The 17,322-nt window shown below is 40.8% G+C and overlaps 1 protein-coding gene across 3 annotated transcripts in view; it reads right to left on the bottom strand.

The window, feature by feature from the left end:
* Kmo (kynurenine 3-monooxygenase) overlaps nt 1-13,614 on the bottom strand; it is a 31,176-nt gene extending 17,562 nt beyond the window's left edge. Inside the window, exons 1-5 of one of the 3 annotated variants that reach the window (XM_055608564.1) lie at nt 13,406-13,614; nt 7,304-7,337; nt 6,556-6,653; nt 5,590-5,679; nt 648-696 (exon numbers count right to left, since the gene is read on the bottom strand). In XM_055608564.1, the coding sequence (XP_055464539.1) occupies nt 648-696; nt 5,590-5,679; nt 6,556-6,653; nt 7,304-7,337; nt 13,406-13,459 (325 nt within the window). In that variant the 5' untranslated portion in view covers nt 13,460-13,614. Of the gene's footprint in view, nt 1-647; nt 697-5,589; nt 5,680-6,555; nt 6,654-6,949; nt 7,020-7,303; nt 7,338-13,405 lie in introns of those variants that run through there. The other 2 variants (XM_055608571.1, XM_055608577.1) reach the window with 2 other exon arrangements.
* Between the last annotated feature and the right edge of the window lie 3,708 nt (nt 13,615-17,322).

Raw genomic sequence — 17,322 nt, 5'->3', positions numbered from 1 at the left:
ACACACACACACACACACACACACACACACACACACACACACACACAGAGGTACACCATACCCCTTTATCAATATGAAGCCTGTGGAGAGCATCCCTCTAGAAAAATAGTATGAAAACATCTGTCATGTACACCAAAGCTGTAACGTTTTAATATTTCAGCTCTTTGGTATTAGCTGGTGTTTCGTATATAATACTGAAATCAGAAATTGAGTCATTAAAAAGCAAAGGCTTTGGAACAAACACACTGAAGTTCAAATCTAGATTCTACCACTTCTAACAGCGGGGTCTATGGCGATGTCCTCGGGGTCGTAGCCTCCTTTCAGCCTACACATCTTCTCTTCCTGACATGCACAACTGATAGGGTACCTGGCAAGTTGTCTGCTTATGTCAGTTGACCCACTGGACTGTGAGTCCTTGACTGGACAGTGTGTGCAAGAATTGCAATGTCTAAGGGATGAATGATCTTCCTTTAGGTAATTGATGAGATGAAGAGACACGCTGTGGCAATTTGACTGCTACTTTTCAAGGCCTCTTGCTCTTTATAACCCATAAAGAGGAACGGTGACCGAAGCCTAGTAAGTCATATGACAAGCTGAGTATGTTCATGGGCTTTACCCGATACAGTGAACAACATCATTAGGCTTACCAGTCAGCAGATCCTTGTTTAGCTTCTCTCTGCTTATTGAAAGGATGTACTGTAAGAGAAAAAAAGGAGAGATTGTTTCCGGAGAGTAGACACACATAACTCTAAGTTATTCAGCAAAAAGAACTATTTATTATCTAGCAGAGGGTTGTAAACTAGTTTTAGAACCATTTACCTAAGTGGTGTGATAATGTTAAATAACTTTAATGAGACATGCTTAACATAATAGCCAAATTTTAGCTAAGGCCTCCTTGAAGTTTGATACTATAAAAATCAAAACCTCATACAATGAAAATATTAGTTTCATTAGCATAATTTTAACATTGTAAACTTCATATTTCCCTCAGAGGTCTTTAAATATGGTTTTTACATTGCTTCACTATTGATAATATCAGGGCAAATGCACTGTTTTTTTTTTTTTTTAAAAAAAAGACAACTACCAAGGCCTTAATTCAGAGAGAAAACTGTGTGTGCTGGTAACATGAAGTGGGGGTGGGGTTGTAGGAGGTCATAGCCTCTCACTATGATGTATGCTGTTTTTTCAGACTGTGGTAAAATGCAGCAGGTTGACTGTCCTATAATGCAATTCACATGTGGTACCTAGGGACCATAATGCTTTAAACATCAGCTAAAATGTTTTATTTTTAGCTTGGGTTAGCAGCAGAACCAAAAATCAAGTAAAATAAACACTGATGCATAATAATACATCTTGAGTTGCTTATATTCACCTTCACACCAGTAAAGTCATAAAACTTACCTTTAAATATTTATTATTTTATAGCAAAAATACTTATCATGGACCATGAAAGTTACAATTCAGTCTTATGAATTAGAGTGACTTTGGGGCAGTGGTGGCCAGAGCCTTTAATCCCAGCACTCGGGAGGCAGAGGCAGGCAGATCTCTGTGAGTTTGAGGCCAGCCTGGTCTACAGAGTAAGTCTCAGGACAGCAGGGCTACACAGAGAAACCCTGTTTCAAAAAACAAAACAAAGATGGAGCTAGAGTAAATTCATTGTTTAAATATTTAAAGCATATCATTTTTCCAAATTATGAAAGACCACAGAGTTTTTAACATGAAAAAGCACTAACTTATGGCTCTTCCTCTCATTGAAGTACTTTCTGTTGTGACGGAGCAAGACAGTGTAGAGGCTCCTCCATCCTCCTGAGGTAGTTTCCAGGTTTAACTAGAATCTGATCTCCCTGATGGAGAATCCCACGGAAAACTGCCCTAGTCTATTCTAGGAACCCAAGGTCAGGATGTCCTGGCTAATTTATTTTATCGTAGCCTTTGTTAAAACTGTGTGTTAGTGTAGTACCTCCTCCAGCTGGCTAACCATTATCTTAGCTTCTGTCAAAGCCACTTTCTTCACCCCACTTACTCTGCAAGCCCCCTGCAGATGCTGAACAAGTTGCCAGGTCGAGGCCTCTGTCTTAAAAAACAAACAAACAAACAAAAACCAAACAAACAAACAAAAACGTGTTCTGGACACTCGAGGCCACACCTAGGTCCCTGAACACTTGGGTGTAGTCCCAGCCAGCTGGAATAAAGACTTCCAATTGGGAATACACTGCATCTGAGTGGTCATCTTTGGTGAGCTTTCCTGTAACACTGTCTTTGATGTAAGAAGACAGACTTGTTCATTGCCTTCCTGGGCGTCTGTGCCAGTCATCACTGTGTTTCAGTGAGGACCAAATGTGTCTTTTCATTGCTTGTGGCCAGGCAGGGGCTGTGGCTTGACAACATGTGTAAGGCCCTGAGCTTCACTCCCTGCACAACAAGGACACGTTGTAGAAAATGGTAAGAAGAGTTCCGATTATAAATATTTGTTTAAGTTAACGTGGTGAACATATTCGTCATATGTTAGCTATAAGGCTTTTGTGCTGTGGGCACCAATGGAACACATCAGCCCAATAGGGCCACCAGGACTTCACCCATCTGCTTCAGCTGTCTGGATACCATTGCCTCGTAAGCAAGAGACAGTGTTGTTCCTGACACAGCACTTGCCCCCAATGCCTATTCTAAAAGGCTGATCCCTCAAGGAACTAATAAGAGTAAAGAAATCTAAAGGAATAAAAAAGACTGTTAAGACTAAAACACAAGGATAAGAGCCAAGTTAGACAACTTATTTGGGGATATGTAATGCAAAAGTTTCAATGCAGAAACTATTTCAAATACAACAGAAGAAGGTAGTTACTTTGTCTGCCCATGGTGCCTTCAAAACAGAGTACCTCTTACTAAGGAAGCCGGGTATCGTAACTTTGAATACTTAGTGAAGCTTAGTGACCGAAGCCTTGACCACCTCTATGTGTCACCGGGTATTTTGACAGTTCCCTGGGCAGTGTAGGAGGGAGAGGGGAATGTCCAAAAAGCCAGGGACCATCTGTACATGGTATGGGGGAAAGGGCCAGGAGACAAACTGCTAGAGAAAAAAAGGGCCAGGGAGGAATTTACACATCATGGATATATCTAAACTGTGTGTCTTGTGCAAAGTGCTTCATCCATGACCAGAGCTCTTCAGCAGATTTATTCTCTCTCCCTCTTTCTTCCTCCCTCCCTCTGCCCTTCTCTTTGTGTGTTTGTGTAATATACAAGTATTATGGGTATGGTATGGGGGCTACTGAGTTTCCCATGCTGTTTATTCTCTCCTTTATTCCTCTGAGACTGGATCTCTCACTGAACCTGCAGGTAGGCTGGCAACAGCAAGACCCAGTGATTCTCTGGTCTCCGTACCTTACAGCACTGCAGGGATTGTAGGTGTGCCTGTGCCTGGCTTTTTATGTGGATGTTGGGTCACTGAAGGTTAATTTTTATTTATGTGTGTGTGTGTGTGTGTGTGTGTGTGTGTGTGTGAATAAAGGTGTCTGTGAACGTCAGCAAAGGGTGTTGAGTTACCCGAAGCTGAAGTTACAGGTGGTTGTGAGCGTCCCAGTGTGGGTGCAGGGACCTGACCTCAGGCCCTCTGGAACAGTAGCAATTGCTCTTAACTGCTGAGCCATCTCTCCAGGCTGGATGCGAGGGATTTGACCTCAGGGCCTCATGCTTGCACAGCAAGCACTACTACTCACTGGGTCCTCTTCCCAGTTCCAAGAGTGATCTTTTGAGGAAGTTTTGTGCATAGAGACTGATGAAGGGTAGATTTCATGTCTGGAGGTGGTAGCTTGCCAATACTGGGTGAGAGAGGCCCAGGTGCCAAGAGGCTGCAAAGGTCAAAAGAAGGTGGGCTCCCTGAAGATGTGAAGAAATCTTGGGGTCACAAGGAAGACTGCACTTCCTATGGCAGAAGAACTGAGTGGTTCAAAGCAACTTGATGACGTTCTTAAAGGGCCTTTGTCTTTGATTAGAACACGACTGATGCCAAGGCAATCATGCGGAAACTGAAGAAGGAGGGCAGCTGTAAACTTAGCATTCACCCAGTTCGCAAGAACTGAGAAATAGCAGTGGGGCTGGGAAGGGACCACTTCCTCTGTGTTGTAGCGAGCACCAAAATTGGAACTGCTGCACACCTGCTGCTCTAGAGGAATCAGTCCCCACCACAGCAATGGTGGGGGATGAAGAAAGGACTGTGGCCTCTGGTCCCAGTCTAGTTGATCTAGTTTCTCTGGGATTTGAACCACTATTTGAATTTCTTTGTTTACTGGTAGATGATTCACCAGGGCTCTGAAGTGAGCTCAGTTGGACATCAGCTTCCTCAGGATGCTCCAGGGTAATACAAAAAGAATAGTCAGATGATATCCTGGGTCAGGGAGCAATGAGGCTATAGGTAGTGCTTCCCAGCTTCCGGGTCCCACCTCTGAGAAGAAAGCTGCATTATCTTTATCTTAATATACCTCATGCAACTCTGTAGGCTATTTCCTCTTCTACGAAGCATGGCAGCTGGAGTCACGTTCAATAAATCTAAAGATTCTGCTACGCTAGAGTGAGCTTACATGTTCTCTCTTCCAAACCTCTGAAGTACACTTTGCATCCCAGGCTTAAGTCTTTGAAATGATGCCCCACCCAGATCTCCTTTACTTGACTAGGTCAATTCTGTTTTGCTACTGATTTAAAAGTCCTACAAAGTGTTTCAAATTTTACTTTCTCTGTAGCCTTCCTGTAAACTACAACTTCCCCCTTTCTCCACACCACTCTTCCATTTCTGGCCCATACCACAGAGCGAAGCTTCCCCTGTCTTATTTTACTGATGTCTCTCCCTCATGAACCTGATGACTGTCCCTTGTCCTTCAGGGTGATGTGAACCTTACTCTGACTTTGTGCTTCTTAAGGCTTCATAAAAAGAAAGCAAGCTGGGAATTCCCTCTGGTTGATGGATATTTGGAATCTTCATTCTCTCTCAAAATTAAAAAATGAAAAGGGTATAATTACATGTAAATACATTTTCTTCCAGTTATGAATGTCAGCATATAAAATACAAAGAAAAATACAGAGCAGGATAATAGATTTGCTCTCAAAAATGACATTAGCATCTGGCCTCCGTTGTTTTGGGGATTATGAGGCACTGAAAGCACCTCTGGTTGATTCCATACAGTCTATTATAAGCAAATCCAGGGCAATAGAGTAATTTAGGGGAGGCGACTGCAGCTCAGAATGCTCCAGAGTTGTTCTCGTGCATGATACTCAACAACAAATAACATGGTAATTTTCTCTAATTGAAAAGGAGATGGGAGGCAGCTGGATAGCCGGAGCCGGACAAGAAGTGGCCTCGTTATGACGTTAGTAGCAGTAGCCCAGTCTTTGTCATTGGTGCTGTCAGCCAGACCCTGGCTTGAGCATCCCCTATCAACTAACTAGGTAACTAGTATATAATGCGTCCGGGTGTCTAGTACTGAGATATCTGAGTTAGTACAAGGGAGGAAAGGAGGAGGCCACAACAAGCAAGTGGCTCATTGCAGGCGTCGGGCTCAGCTACAATTGATGCGTTGTCCGTTGCCTCCAATGCAAACCTACCTGCGACTTGTTCCCGTATGGAATTGCAGACTTCTTTCCTGAGAGAGAGTGGATCATTCTAGCTCTCATGGGCACACCACAGGAAACGATCTGAGGAGAACCGGAAATAACATCTCCATCACGGTGCTTTACCACCACGAGAATTAGACAAACGTGAATTTAAAGGTGATTTTTTAGTTAAAGCTTTTTAAAAGGGACTCAGAAAGCCCGATATGGCTGAAAAGTCACTCAGTGAAAACATTGCTCCTAAGTATGCCAGTGTTTCTCTAACTTGGAAGAAAATGAATGTTTATGTTGTTTAAACTGAGATCACAGACTACAGGGAGTGGCTAGGTGTTAAGGGGACTGAATTGGAGGCTAAGTCGTCTTTTTATGACTATGGGAAGGGTTACTTTGAGGAGAAAAACGCAACCCTCCACAGTTTCTGTTGTATTTCATTGGCTGTGTATTCCCTGGTCACGGGGGATGTTGCATACACTAGCAAGGAGTTCCTTTTCTGACTTCCCTCAAAGACGTACTGGAAACTGTAAGAGGAAATGAACTTTTCCTCTTCTAGTTTGCTTTTGATCAGAGTGTTTCATCATTCCAACTGGAAGGAAACTAGAGCACCCCTACCCACCCATGAGAGATCTGCCTTTTTGTAAGAGATATGATGGGGTTGAGGTGTCATGTCCATATCCTTCCTGCCCTCTGTGTCTTAAGTCTTTAAACCCATTATGTGTTAAGGGTTTACCAGCCAAATTTGGAGTTTTCCAAGCCTCCACAGAATGAGTTTTCATGTGTAGGTCATTGGCATCAAATGACATTTCAAATCAGGATAAAATCAATGCCATGGAACTGTTGAAAACTGTCAAGCATCATCATCTTCACACACACACACACACACACACACACACACACACACACACACGTGCACACAGATGCACACAACTCTTTTTAAAAAAGAAAACTGCATCATGATTGTACCTGATCTTCTAGACCAATGGCCTTCAAGGCCTGCCGTCCTCTATAAGAAAGGGCCAAGTTAATGCTTCTTCCACGTGTAAATTTAGCCACTCGAATATCTAAAAACAGAAACAGACTCCATGTTGTGTACACTTCCTTAAATGCTGCTAAGAAGTGAGCAAATTCTTGCATTTGAGCAATTGTACAACTCAGAATCAAACAGAAAGACTTATTAACTCATCTAAAGAAAATACCAAGTGTAAATTCGTGTTCAATTAAATTTAGATCACTGAGGTTTTAAAAATATTCTAATACTTACTGAATTTCTTTTATTAAAATGTCTTTTATTCAGAAAATCTAAAGAAATAGATCAAGGGATCAGAAACTCTTCTCCCATTTTCCATTACCAACTTACCTTCCCTAGCTTCATACACATCAACTTGAAAATTCCTCTTTGCAAGAAAGCATGCATTCAGTGCTCCAACCTGGAAATCAAATCCATCATTTTTATGCCTTCATCTTGTTCTGAACATGCACAAACATTTTGGTGGAAAACACAATATTGTGTGTGGATAGATATATTAGTGCATTCATTGTATTGAGTTAGTTGTAGTCACTACCCAAGACTAGCAGCAAGATCAGTCAGATTATCTGGGTCTGATTATGCAAGCCTGACTCTGTCTGAGGCAGGAGGTTCATGAGTTTAAGACCTGCCTGTGCTACTTAGGAGCAGCCTGTCTCAATATCAACAGGGGACTAGGGATATTACCTTTGTGTAGCATATGCAGAAACCTGAATTCAATCTCCAATAACAAAAAAGAAAAGAGAAACAAAGCAACAGATTAATTCAAGATTAAGTGGTATAGTTGTAGAGATAGGTTTGGCTTTTTACTTTTCTTATTTTTACTTTTTTATAGTGAGAAATAACTTGCAAACAGAAAGAAAATAAAAATGTGGGCAGATTGCAGAATAACTACAAAACAAACTTTTATGTTCTCTTAGACTTTATGACCAACATTCAGGTAAACAAAATTGAGTATTTCAATCCTTACTAACCCCCCCCCCAACTAATTACCATAACCTTTTTCCTCCCTGAAGATGACCACTTGAATTTTTTGCTAATTCACTCTTGCTTCTTCATAGTTTTACCATCTAGATATACTTCCCTCTGGAAATATAGTTTAATTTTGCCCATCTTTGAACTATATATTTAGAATCACACTTTGGATTTTTTAATTTGATACCTGCTTTTTCAACACAGCATCATGTTCTGGAGAGTCATTTAAAAATAAACCTCAAACCATCTGTTATTAACTTGTGTCCTTGTGTGTATGGTCTAGGCACATGTGTGCACATGTGTGTGGGTTCACATGACTGTATGGAGACCAGAGATCAGTGTTAGGTATTTTCCTCTATTGTTCTACCCCTTGTGTGTTTTAGATGGGGTCGGCCATTGAGCCTCAAGCTTATTTTTCGGCAAGACTGGCTGACCAGCAAGCCCAAGGGATCTGCCTCTGCATGTCCCAGCATTGGGATCACAGTGACACCGTACTTGGCTTTTCTTTAGGTGCTAAGGATTTGAACTCAGGTATTCCTACTTGCACAATAAACACTTTATCCAATGAGCTTACATCATAACGACTGTAGAGACCTGGATGTTGTCACATGGGAGAAGTCACATGGACAAGCCACGTGTAGTTTATTCAGTCATGAACCAGAAGCCAACACCAACTACCAAGTATGGGCATGTGCTATATGGCCAGTCCAATGAAGCCTTGAATGTGGCTGCTGCCCCAACAACACAACAGACCTCCCCTAAATGAGACTCCATATGTCATTATTTTGGGACACTCAGTTTTAGGGTGGTTTGGTATATGACAACAGATAATCCTCACAAGGGGCTTGGCAAATCTTCCTGAAGATTACTTTAAGTCAACCTTTGAGGACTGGGAATATTGAGCCATATAGAGAAGATAAAGTAATAGTTTAAGACAATTTTGGTTTTTTTTTTTTTTATCAGAATAGAATCATAACTGCTCCTCCTAAAGTGATAAAAGACTGGTTCAGGAAAGAATGTGGCTCAGAAGACAACAGAGTCAGGAGGGTAGGAATGAGGACAGGAAGGCTCATTAGAAAGAAACCCCTCTTGTTAAGGAAACAGCCTAGAAGAAGGGTGGTAAGATCTAAATGATGGGCGATGAGTCGAGCCTTAAAGTAAGGTGCTGGCTCCAGAATGGGGAGCCTGCAATTTAGAAGCAAGAGGTCATTTTGCCCAGTCCCTGAAAAACTACCTTCGGGAATGATGGGGTAACAAGCAGGGTAGTAAACACCGCTATGCCAGGCACAGAGTCTAGCTCACACCAGCGATGGGCTGTGGTATGCACCCATGGGTTTGTTACGATAGATAGAAGCTGATAGAGGAGGATCCTTGGATCCAGTGTGGTAAGGATGACCTGAGTGGAGGGTCTGTTTTGGTCGTTTCTAAGGTTGGAAGTTGCAGACCCATGGCTCTTCCTCCTTAGATTTCTAGCATATTTTAAGGCCCACTATTTTTGTCACCCTAGTATAACTCAGACATGGGACAGTTCCCTAACTTGCCTATGTTTTTACTTTGAAGTTCCCCACATTCTCTGCTTGTTTGTATACTTCTGATTCCTCAACCCTCCCACAACACGGCTGGATTCCTGACCATAAGGAAAGAATATGGAAGAAGGAAGAAACTGCGCAGGATTAGAGACCTGGGCACAATAAGCCAGACTTCATGAGGCAGACTCACATAGGGGCATGGCTGTCTATGAACTGATTTTGAATTTGTTTCCAAACACTACACCAAGAGCCTTCAATAGTAAGTGGAGAGCAAATGAAGAGCGAGGGATGAAATTTTTGTATGTAGTCTGGGTTCTGTGAAGTACTTAAAAATAATAATAAAAAAAAACCTTTAAGACTATTGGAGAGATACAGGCAGAGGGCATGGAGTCAAAACTCCTTTGATGAGACCAGAGCCCAAGTAAAACCTCAGAAGATGAAGAAAGGTTTACAGAAACATCAAAAGTGTCCCTTGACCTACTGGGCAAAGGAAGACAGACTTCCACAGCCCATCAAAGTCTATCCACCTGTTGTTAAGATGTCCCTGGGATGGAATGACAGGGAGAAATCTCAGAGCCTAAGGAGTGGGAAGAAAAATGAATGGCCACACAGAAGACCCTGGTTAAACTAAATGGGTCACAAAACAAAAGCAAAAGTCAGGAAACTGGGAGACAAGTATGTGTGGGGGGGTGCGATTAGAAAGGGGTGAGGAGGAGAGAGTAAGTAGTATGCATTTATGCCATGAAACTGTCAAAGAATTAAGTAATAAAAAGGCTGCAAAAGAAAAGAAAATGTGGTATATCTGCACCAATGGAATTTTATTTACCTGCAAAGAAAAGTGAAATTAAAACATTTACTTACAGGAAAGCAGATGGAGTCAGAGATGATTATATTAAGTGGAGTAAGCAGACTTGTAATGACAAATAGCATGTTTCTTCTCATATATGAAATCTAGTTTTAAGTATGTGGGGGCCATGAAAGTAGGAAGAGGACTGTGAGAGGGTAATGGGATGTATATGTATACCATAATAGCAGAAGGGGATTTCAGGGGAGAGGGGGCAAGAGAGAGGGAGGGATGAGCAAGAAGAAAGTCTAATGAAATACACATTCTGAAAATGTCACAGAAGAAATTCATTTCTCTGTGAAAAATAATTTAAAACATCAGTAAAAAAAAAAACAAATTGAGATTTATTTTAGTGTTAATAAAATAAGAGCACTAAGGAAGGTTAACAGCAAGTCCTCTACATGTACATATATGTCAGTGACAGCTTCAGAAGTTACAGCACACTGCAAAGACCTTGACCCGAGATCTCAGGAGTTTTGTGGGTTTCTATGCATCAAGAATGCTTCCTTCGGGGAGACTGAAAGTTCCAAGTGACCTGATTTTGGCATTAGGAAACACCAGGTGGTGAATAATGTAGAGATCTCTTTTGTGAAGAGTGAAAAAAAAAGCAGAAGAGTTGAATTGAAACACCCAGACTCTAATTTTAACCCAAGAAGAAGAAACTGAGGAAAGTAGTATTTCCTAAGCCTCAGGCTAGTGGTAGACACTGCTACGCCTCTAGGCTGTACACGCTCTTCAAGCTCAGTTAACACTGGATGTCGGGGAGAAAGATGCCGAGGTCAATGAAACAGCAATAACATTTGAAATCAATTCGACATCACCAGTGTTTTGAGTTTGGAAATCTACTACCAGAAACAAATTCTCAGCAACAAAAGCTGAGCAGCTTCAGGCAGTGCGCAGGAGGCAATTTCACTGAGAAAGAACAGTTTGAATGTTATTCCAGCCGTAATATACAGAAAACTGGCACACTTTAGCGATTTTCTAAAATTCACGTGGATTTTTTTCCTTCCCCCTGGGTTTCTGAGATGCATAAAGAGCATCTCATTGTTGCTACCCTGAGTAATTCATGAATATATAGCAGGTTTCTCACTCCTCCTAATTTCCCATACATTTTTATGTTGTCCATCAAAAGCCCGAGGATTTGTTTGTTTGAAGTGGGGACTTGTTATAAAGCCCAAAGTTGCCTGGAACTTCCATCCTTCCTCAGCCTCCTTGGCATTGTGATTACCAGCCTGCACTACCATGCCCAGCAGGAAATCATAGTCTACCTTTTTACTAACCCGCCCACCCCAAGGCTTTCAAGAGTAATGCAGCTTTGAATAAAATCCAGTCTTCTTCCTTGATCGTCTAAGATGCTGTGAGCTCTGATGAAGTCAGCTTTGCCTTGTGTGAGGTAGCTGGGCCTATCCTCTCGTCAGAGGGACTGCCCTTGACTGACCAGAAACAGAATCTGCCAAGACCTTCTTCACACAGTGAGCTGTTTACACTGCTCATTGCACAGTTCACTGCTCAGACTTGAGCTGTCTTTTCTTCTTCATTACCTTTCTCCTTCCTTAGAATGCCCACTCCTTTATCCACAGTATCTTAAAACAACACGAGCAGCAGCAATATATACATTCTCATTTTGTTCAACAATTTGATAGAAGGAGTTACAGTGAAGATTGGCCTGAAGTCCAACAAACACAACACACAATACTCTTCCTTAGCGCTCTGTTTTGCTTGGCTTTGTTGAGACACAGTGTCTTATTGTCTATACCAGGTAGGGCTCAATCTCACTCCATTCTCCTGCCTCAGCCTCCCGAGCCCTAGAATTACAGATGTGGCCAATCATACCCGCTCCTTCCTAGGCATTCAAAAATTTAGCATCAGTTATATTAAAGGACCTGTCGTATCCATTTTCCTGCAAGCAACACAATTTTATTTTATTATTCTTCATGGGAGAATAATACCCATGGTGTGTGTGTCTTTCTGTTTCACACACACACACACACACACACACACACACACACACACACAGAGAGAGAGAGAGAGAGAGAGAGAGAGAGAACGCTTCCTTATCCACTCATTTTTCTAGTGAGTACCTAAGCAGCCTGTATAGCTGTGGGGAGTACTGCAGCAATGAAGACAGGAATGCTGTCATCTCTACAGTGAGCTGACTTGATTATTTTAGGTATAAACTGAGAAGTGGCGTCGCTGGATTGTAGAGAGGTTCTAGTTTTAATTTATTTTTAATTAATCTATGATGAATTCTTTTTTCTATTAGAGTTCTAATGAGAGGAAAAAATGTACAGTTGTTTTTGGAGGAGCTAGTTTTGACTATAAAAATATGGTACGTATTCACACTCTTTCCTCCGCATGGGGGTGGGGTTGGAATCAACACCATGTCCCTATCTGGCCAGGTCTGAGTTGTTTACTTCACCTGTTACCTCACACCCGCTGGGAAGGAGTAAAGGCAATACTCAAATACTCACCACCCTGTCACCTTGGAATTGCCAAGTAATTTGAGTGAGCAATTATGTTATTTTCCATTTATCTGAATACCTGTGAGTATCTAATAAGTTTTTTAAAACTATTAATTTCGTGTGTCTTGATCCTTTTCTTCCCATTAGAGAGTAGTTTACTAACCAGAGTGAGGCAAAATGTTTTATTATTATTATTATTATTATTATTATTTGTTATTATTGAAAAGACCTAAGTAAGATACATTCCTATTTTAAAAGAATAGCCATATTTAGGAGGAAATATAGTTTAATCTGTTTTATTTATTTATTTTTAGGAAATACTAAACCAAAATGACAAAAGAAAACACACACCTTAATACTTAGTAGATATGAAATATCTTTCCTGGAAAGAGCCATTTAAAACAAATGCTGTCACCTTTATTTATTGCCAAGATGGCTGTTAGTGAATTAATGGAGAAAGAGAATATGGTACACGTACACAAAGGAGTATCATTTAGCCATAAAGAAGAATAAAATCTCATTGTTTAAAGCAAAAATATGTCTTAGCTCATCTTAATATAAACAAGTGGATTTAAAGGACATCAGGATAAATGAAATAACACAAATCTTTAAAGACAAGTGCATATTTTATGTCACTTAAGGAAACACACACACTTATGGAGAAGTGGGGGGGAGAGAGAGAGAAAGGAAGAAAAAACTAAACATTTAAGAGAGACTGAGAAAGAGGTGTGAGAGAAGGAAGAAGGCAGAAGGGTAGATAGACATGATTAGTCATGGTATATACATATATGAAAATATCAGTGATCATTATGTATTAATAACTGTAATAAAAACAATGTCATATTTACAGCAGGTATCTTTAAACATTAAAAAGGTTTAATTGTTAGAATCAATAATCTACACATGATAAACAATCAGTGAGATAATAATAATTTAAAAAAATACAGCCGAAGAGCAGTACACGCCTGAACAGCCTTACCAAGCCACCACCGATAACAGCCACCCTTTTCCTTTGAGCGTCAGACGATGCCATAGCTGCCAGAACACCACTGTCCAGGAACACTTGGTCTACACGCTCATGGTTTTCCGTCTTTTTATTGCCAGAAGCCCAGAGCTTTGGCAAGGTTTGGTCAAAGCTCACTTCCCTTGACAGCGTTTAACTCACTGGAAGCCTAAAGTCCAATCAGCTCAGCTCTCAGAGACAATTCACTGCGATAACTAAAATTGGAAAAACCCAGCCATGCACAAAACACTTAAAAAAAAAAGCAAAAAGCGGTGTTGGGGCTTTTCTTCTTCTTTTTCTACGGCATGCATTAGTTTCATTTTCATTCAAAATGTGGGTATGAATGAAACTTGTGTTTTCTGAAATTTCGCAGCATCTTCCACTTTTCAGAGAGAATGAGATGAGCTGGATTCACAACTTCCTCCTGCTGCTGGGCCCAGCCCTGAATCTGGCCTGAAAGGTCCACTGGGGCTGGTTGCCTTTAGTAGTTTGTGGTGTTGAGCAGGACCTGAAGATGTGTAACCAACTGGCCAGATTTTTACTTTGGTTGTTTTTTTCTTGCACTGGACTTTAGAATCTAGCTTGTGTCTTGCCATGGGCAAGATGGTGGACACGCTGGATCTCTAGATGCATGCTTGGTTTCAGGGCATTTAATCACTCTTTTTGACATTTTCACTTCACTTGAGATGTATAGTACTTGGTTTGGAGGCCTATTCGTGAGTTGTGCTTCTTTTCTGGAATGTATTGCGATATAAAATAAAAGGGGAGCACAAATGAAGATTTATTGTCTTTTTTTTTTTTTTTTCCTATTTCTGGTGAGAACACTAAGAATTCAAGGGAGCATTTCCTTGGGTAGGTAGTGAAAGGAAATGCCACTAGATAGCGTCCCCTGTGGGAGAGTATTTAGAGGCGCTAGAAAACTGCTGAGTCTTTATAGTAGGTAATATATCAGAACGCACGAAGTTAAAGCCATAGCAAGGTCACACAGGAAGTGGGAGCCTGTTTCTCTTGTCCAGAGGCAAGCATCTAAGCAGTGGTTTTGCTGTGTGGGTTACCCTGTTTCTCTCCAAGACCCCTGTGTTTCTTCCCTCTCCTCCGGTCCATTCCTTCTTCTCTCCCCTCTTTTCTTCCTTCCCTACTTTCTCATTTGACCTCTTTCCCTTTCCTTTTCAACATAAAAGCTAGCAACTTTCACAACCCTTTCCACCCCATTTTTCTCTTTTTAACAACATATAACTCAAGAGTTCTTCAGTATCAATATAGAGAAAATTGTACCTTTTAACAATCTTTTTAAAAGTTAAGGACTATTACACAAAAAGGTAAAGTAGTTAAGCACAAATGTACAGTGCTTATCACAGAGTTCCAGAAGTCTGCTGCCCCAGGGCCTTCACTCCATTACACTGTGGCCATCATGACAATAGTATCTCCTTGTTTGGAGTTGCCACTGTACTGCCTATCAGTTCTGTCAGATGAGGGTTGAGCTTTAGCAGAAGAGAAAACTGTTAGGTTAGGTTTCATTTGCATTTGTCTTTTTAAAGCAGGACAAGGTCACATTTCGTAAAGAACAGAGTGCAAATAAATCAGAAACAAACAAAGCAGCAAGTGTCAACGAGAACAAATCAGGTCACTGTTATCAGTTAAATCCAGACTTTAAAAAATTCAACTCTAAGCAATGCAAAACATTTTGCATAGATATAAGGTTGCATCCTAAAATAAAGATATACAGTGCTAACCATTAATGAGAAAGCTTTAAATACATGTTCATTATTGACAACATTTCCACATTTCAGTCACTTGTATTCCACCTTCCCTACATGTTTCAACTTTTGTTCCTAACTGGTATACATTTTATTTAGCTAATATAGAACTTTATACTGCTGTTACAAGTAGAAAATTACTTTTGTTGATAAATAGAAGGCAAATATACATTAACAGTTGGGAGTTCTTAGATGTCAGTGTTCTCTTTGCAAAAAGGACCCTAGTAGGTACTACCTCATAAGGTTGCTTCCAGTGTTTAATGAAGTAATTAGTACATTTTAAATGGCATATCTCTGCAATCCCAGGCTTGGAAACCTGAGGTAACAGGACTATGAGTTCAAGGCTAGCATGGGCTACATGGTATTTCAATGAAATAAAAATCATAAAAAGAAAAATTTCTGGAATATTTTATGTGTTGTAGGTGTTTGAAAGACATTAGGTAATCTACTCATATAAAGCTCATTATTTGGAATTTCAAAACGTTAAACTAGGTGTCACCCAAAAAATGAAACAAACAAATAATAATAAAATGGTAACTCTAATCAGATGAATAAAAACTAATAGAAAACTTGTCCAGATACCAATATTAAAAGGAACTAAAATAACAAACAATCATATAAATAGACATCCTTGGGTCCCAGCGACGGCTCAACAGGTAAATGCACTTGTTGCTAGGCCTAAAGACCTGAGTTCATTCCCTACATCCACATAGTGGAAGGAGAACCCACAAATTATTCTATGTATGCTGTGACACAAAAATAGAACACTAGTAAATTACAAGGATCATGGCTACATTCCCAACACAGGATTCAGTTACAGCAGTAGGCTTTACAATGACTCTTTTCTCTTCTTTTCTTTTCTTTTCTTTTCTTTGAGACAGGTTCTCAGTATGTAGCTCTAGCTATCCTGGAACTGACCATGTAGACCATACTAGCCTTTCATGCATGGAAATCTATATGTATGCCTGTGGCTCCCTAGTGTGTGGTCTAAGGGGGTACACCATCATGCAAGGCCTGAAGTGAAGCTATAAAGCCATTGTTCATGTGTTAGTGACGGAAGCAACATACAAAGGTGGACAGGAAGGACACACATGAAGAAAATAGGCGCCTCTGGGAAGGGGAGAAGAAATGCCACTCAAGTTTAGAAACATATTTTCTGTTTCATTAAGGGTATAGAATGAATACAATGTTTCTATTTCCTAGGAAATGACAGTAAATGATAAGGGTCTGTGTTATTTTGTGACAGGAGAATAGGGCATGGAGAAAGAGACTCAAGATTATATAATAAAGTAAGTAATAGCAGAAGAAAACAGATGTTTGGTCTCAGAAACTGAAAAAAAAATAGCTGAGGTGCCTATTAACATATCAAAGCAGATGCTGACCAACTTTCTCAGCATCATTCAATATCTATGGCTATTCCCAGCAACTTCTCACCCCTTCCCCTCCCAACACCTCTCCTTCCCAGGGTCAAGGATTCCACTTCCCTTCCCCCTACCCTATTCCAATATAACTCAGCCATTTTGACTACACCAGTCTCTTAGCCTTATTGGCCTGGCTGCACTCCTTTGTCAGCAGCTCCTCTTTTGCTGTCTCTTCTCCTCTTTCCTCTCATGGTCTGGTTTAGTTTGTCATCCCTCTTCAGCCTGGACTTTTCTCTCTGCTTGCTTTCTCCCTTAGAGCTACAGTAAAGATCTCCATACTTTAGGATCAGTCATGTTCTCCTTTTATTTCATTGTATCATTCAGCTGGAACCCAGGAATTCCCCCTACACACACACATACATACCATAACTCATGAAACAATACAAGTCACTCACTGCTGAGAGACCAAAAGATTAAAAGTTAGCAGCTATTATTTAAGGCCTGAACTAGGTGGGTGGAGAAGTCCAGGAATGCCCTGAGGGGAAGAACAGCCTTACTGCATTCTTTCCCCACCCACTAGAGATACAGTTGCTAGGAAACTGGCCCATCCCCCTAGGGAGGGACACCAGGTCATTAATGGTCTGGGGACCTTCCTATAGCCAATCAATTCAAAAGGTATCATTTTGACCAATAGATGCTTGCCAGGCAGGAATTGCCCCTGCCTTGGGCATGCTGGGAGGGACCAGAATCTTTAAATCACCCAACTAACCTGAGC

The sequence above is a fragment of the Psammomys obesus genome, unplaced genomic scaffold (genome assembly GCF_907164565.1).
Source record: "Psammomys obesus unplaced genomic scaffold, mPsaObe1.curated_primary_1811, whole genome shotgun sequence".
NCBI classification, from domain to species: Eukaryota; Metazoa; Chordata; class Mammalia; order Rodentia; family Muridae; genus Psammomys; species Psammomys obesus.
Note: the sequence above shows the minus strand (reverse complement) of the source record. Positions and strands in the feature narration are given on the sequence as shown.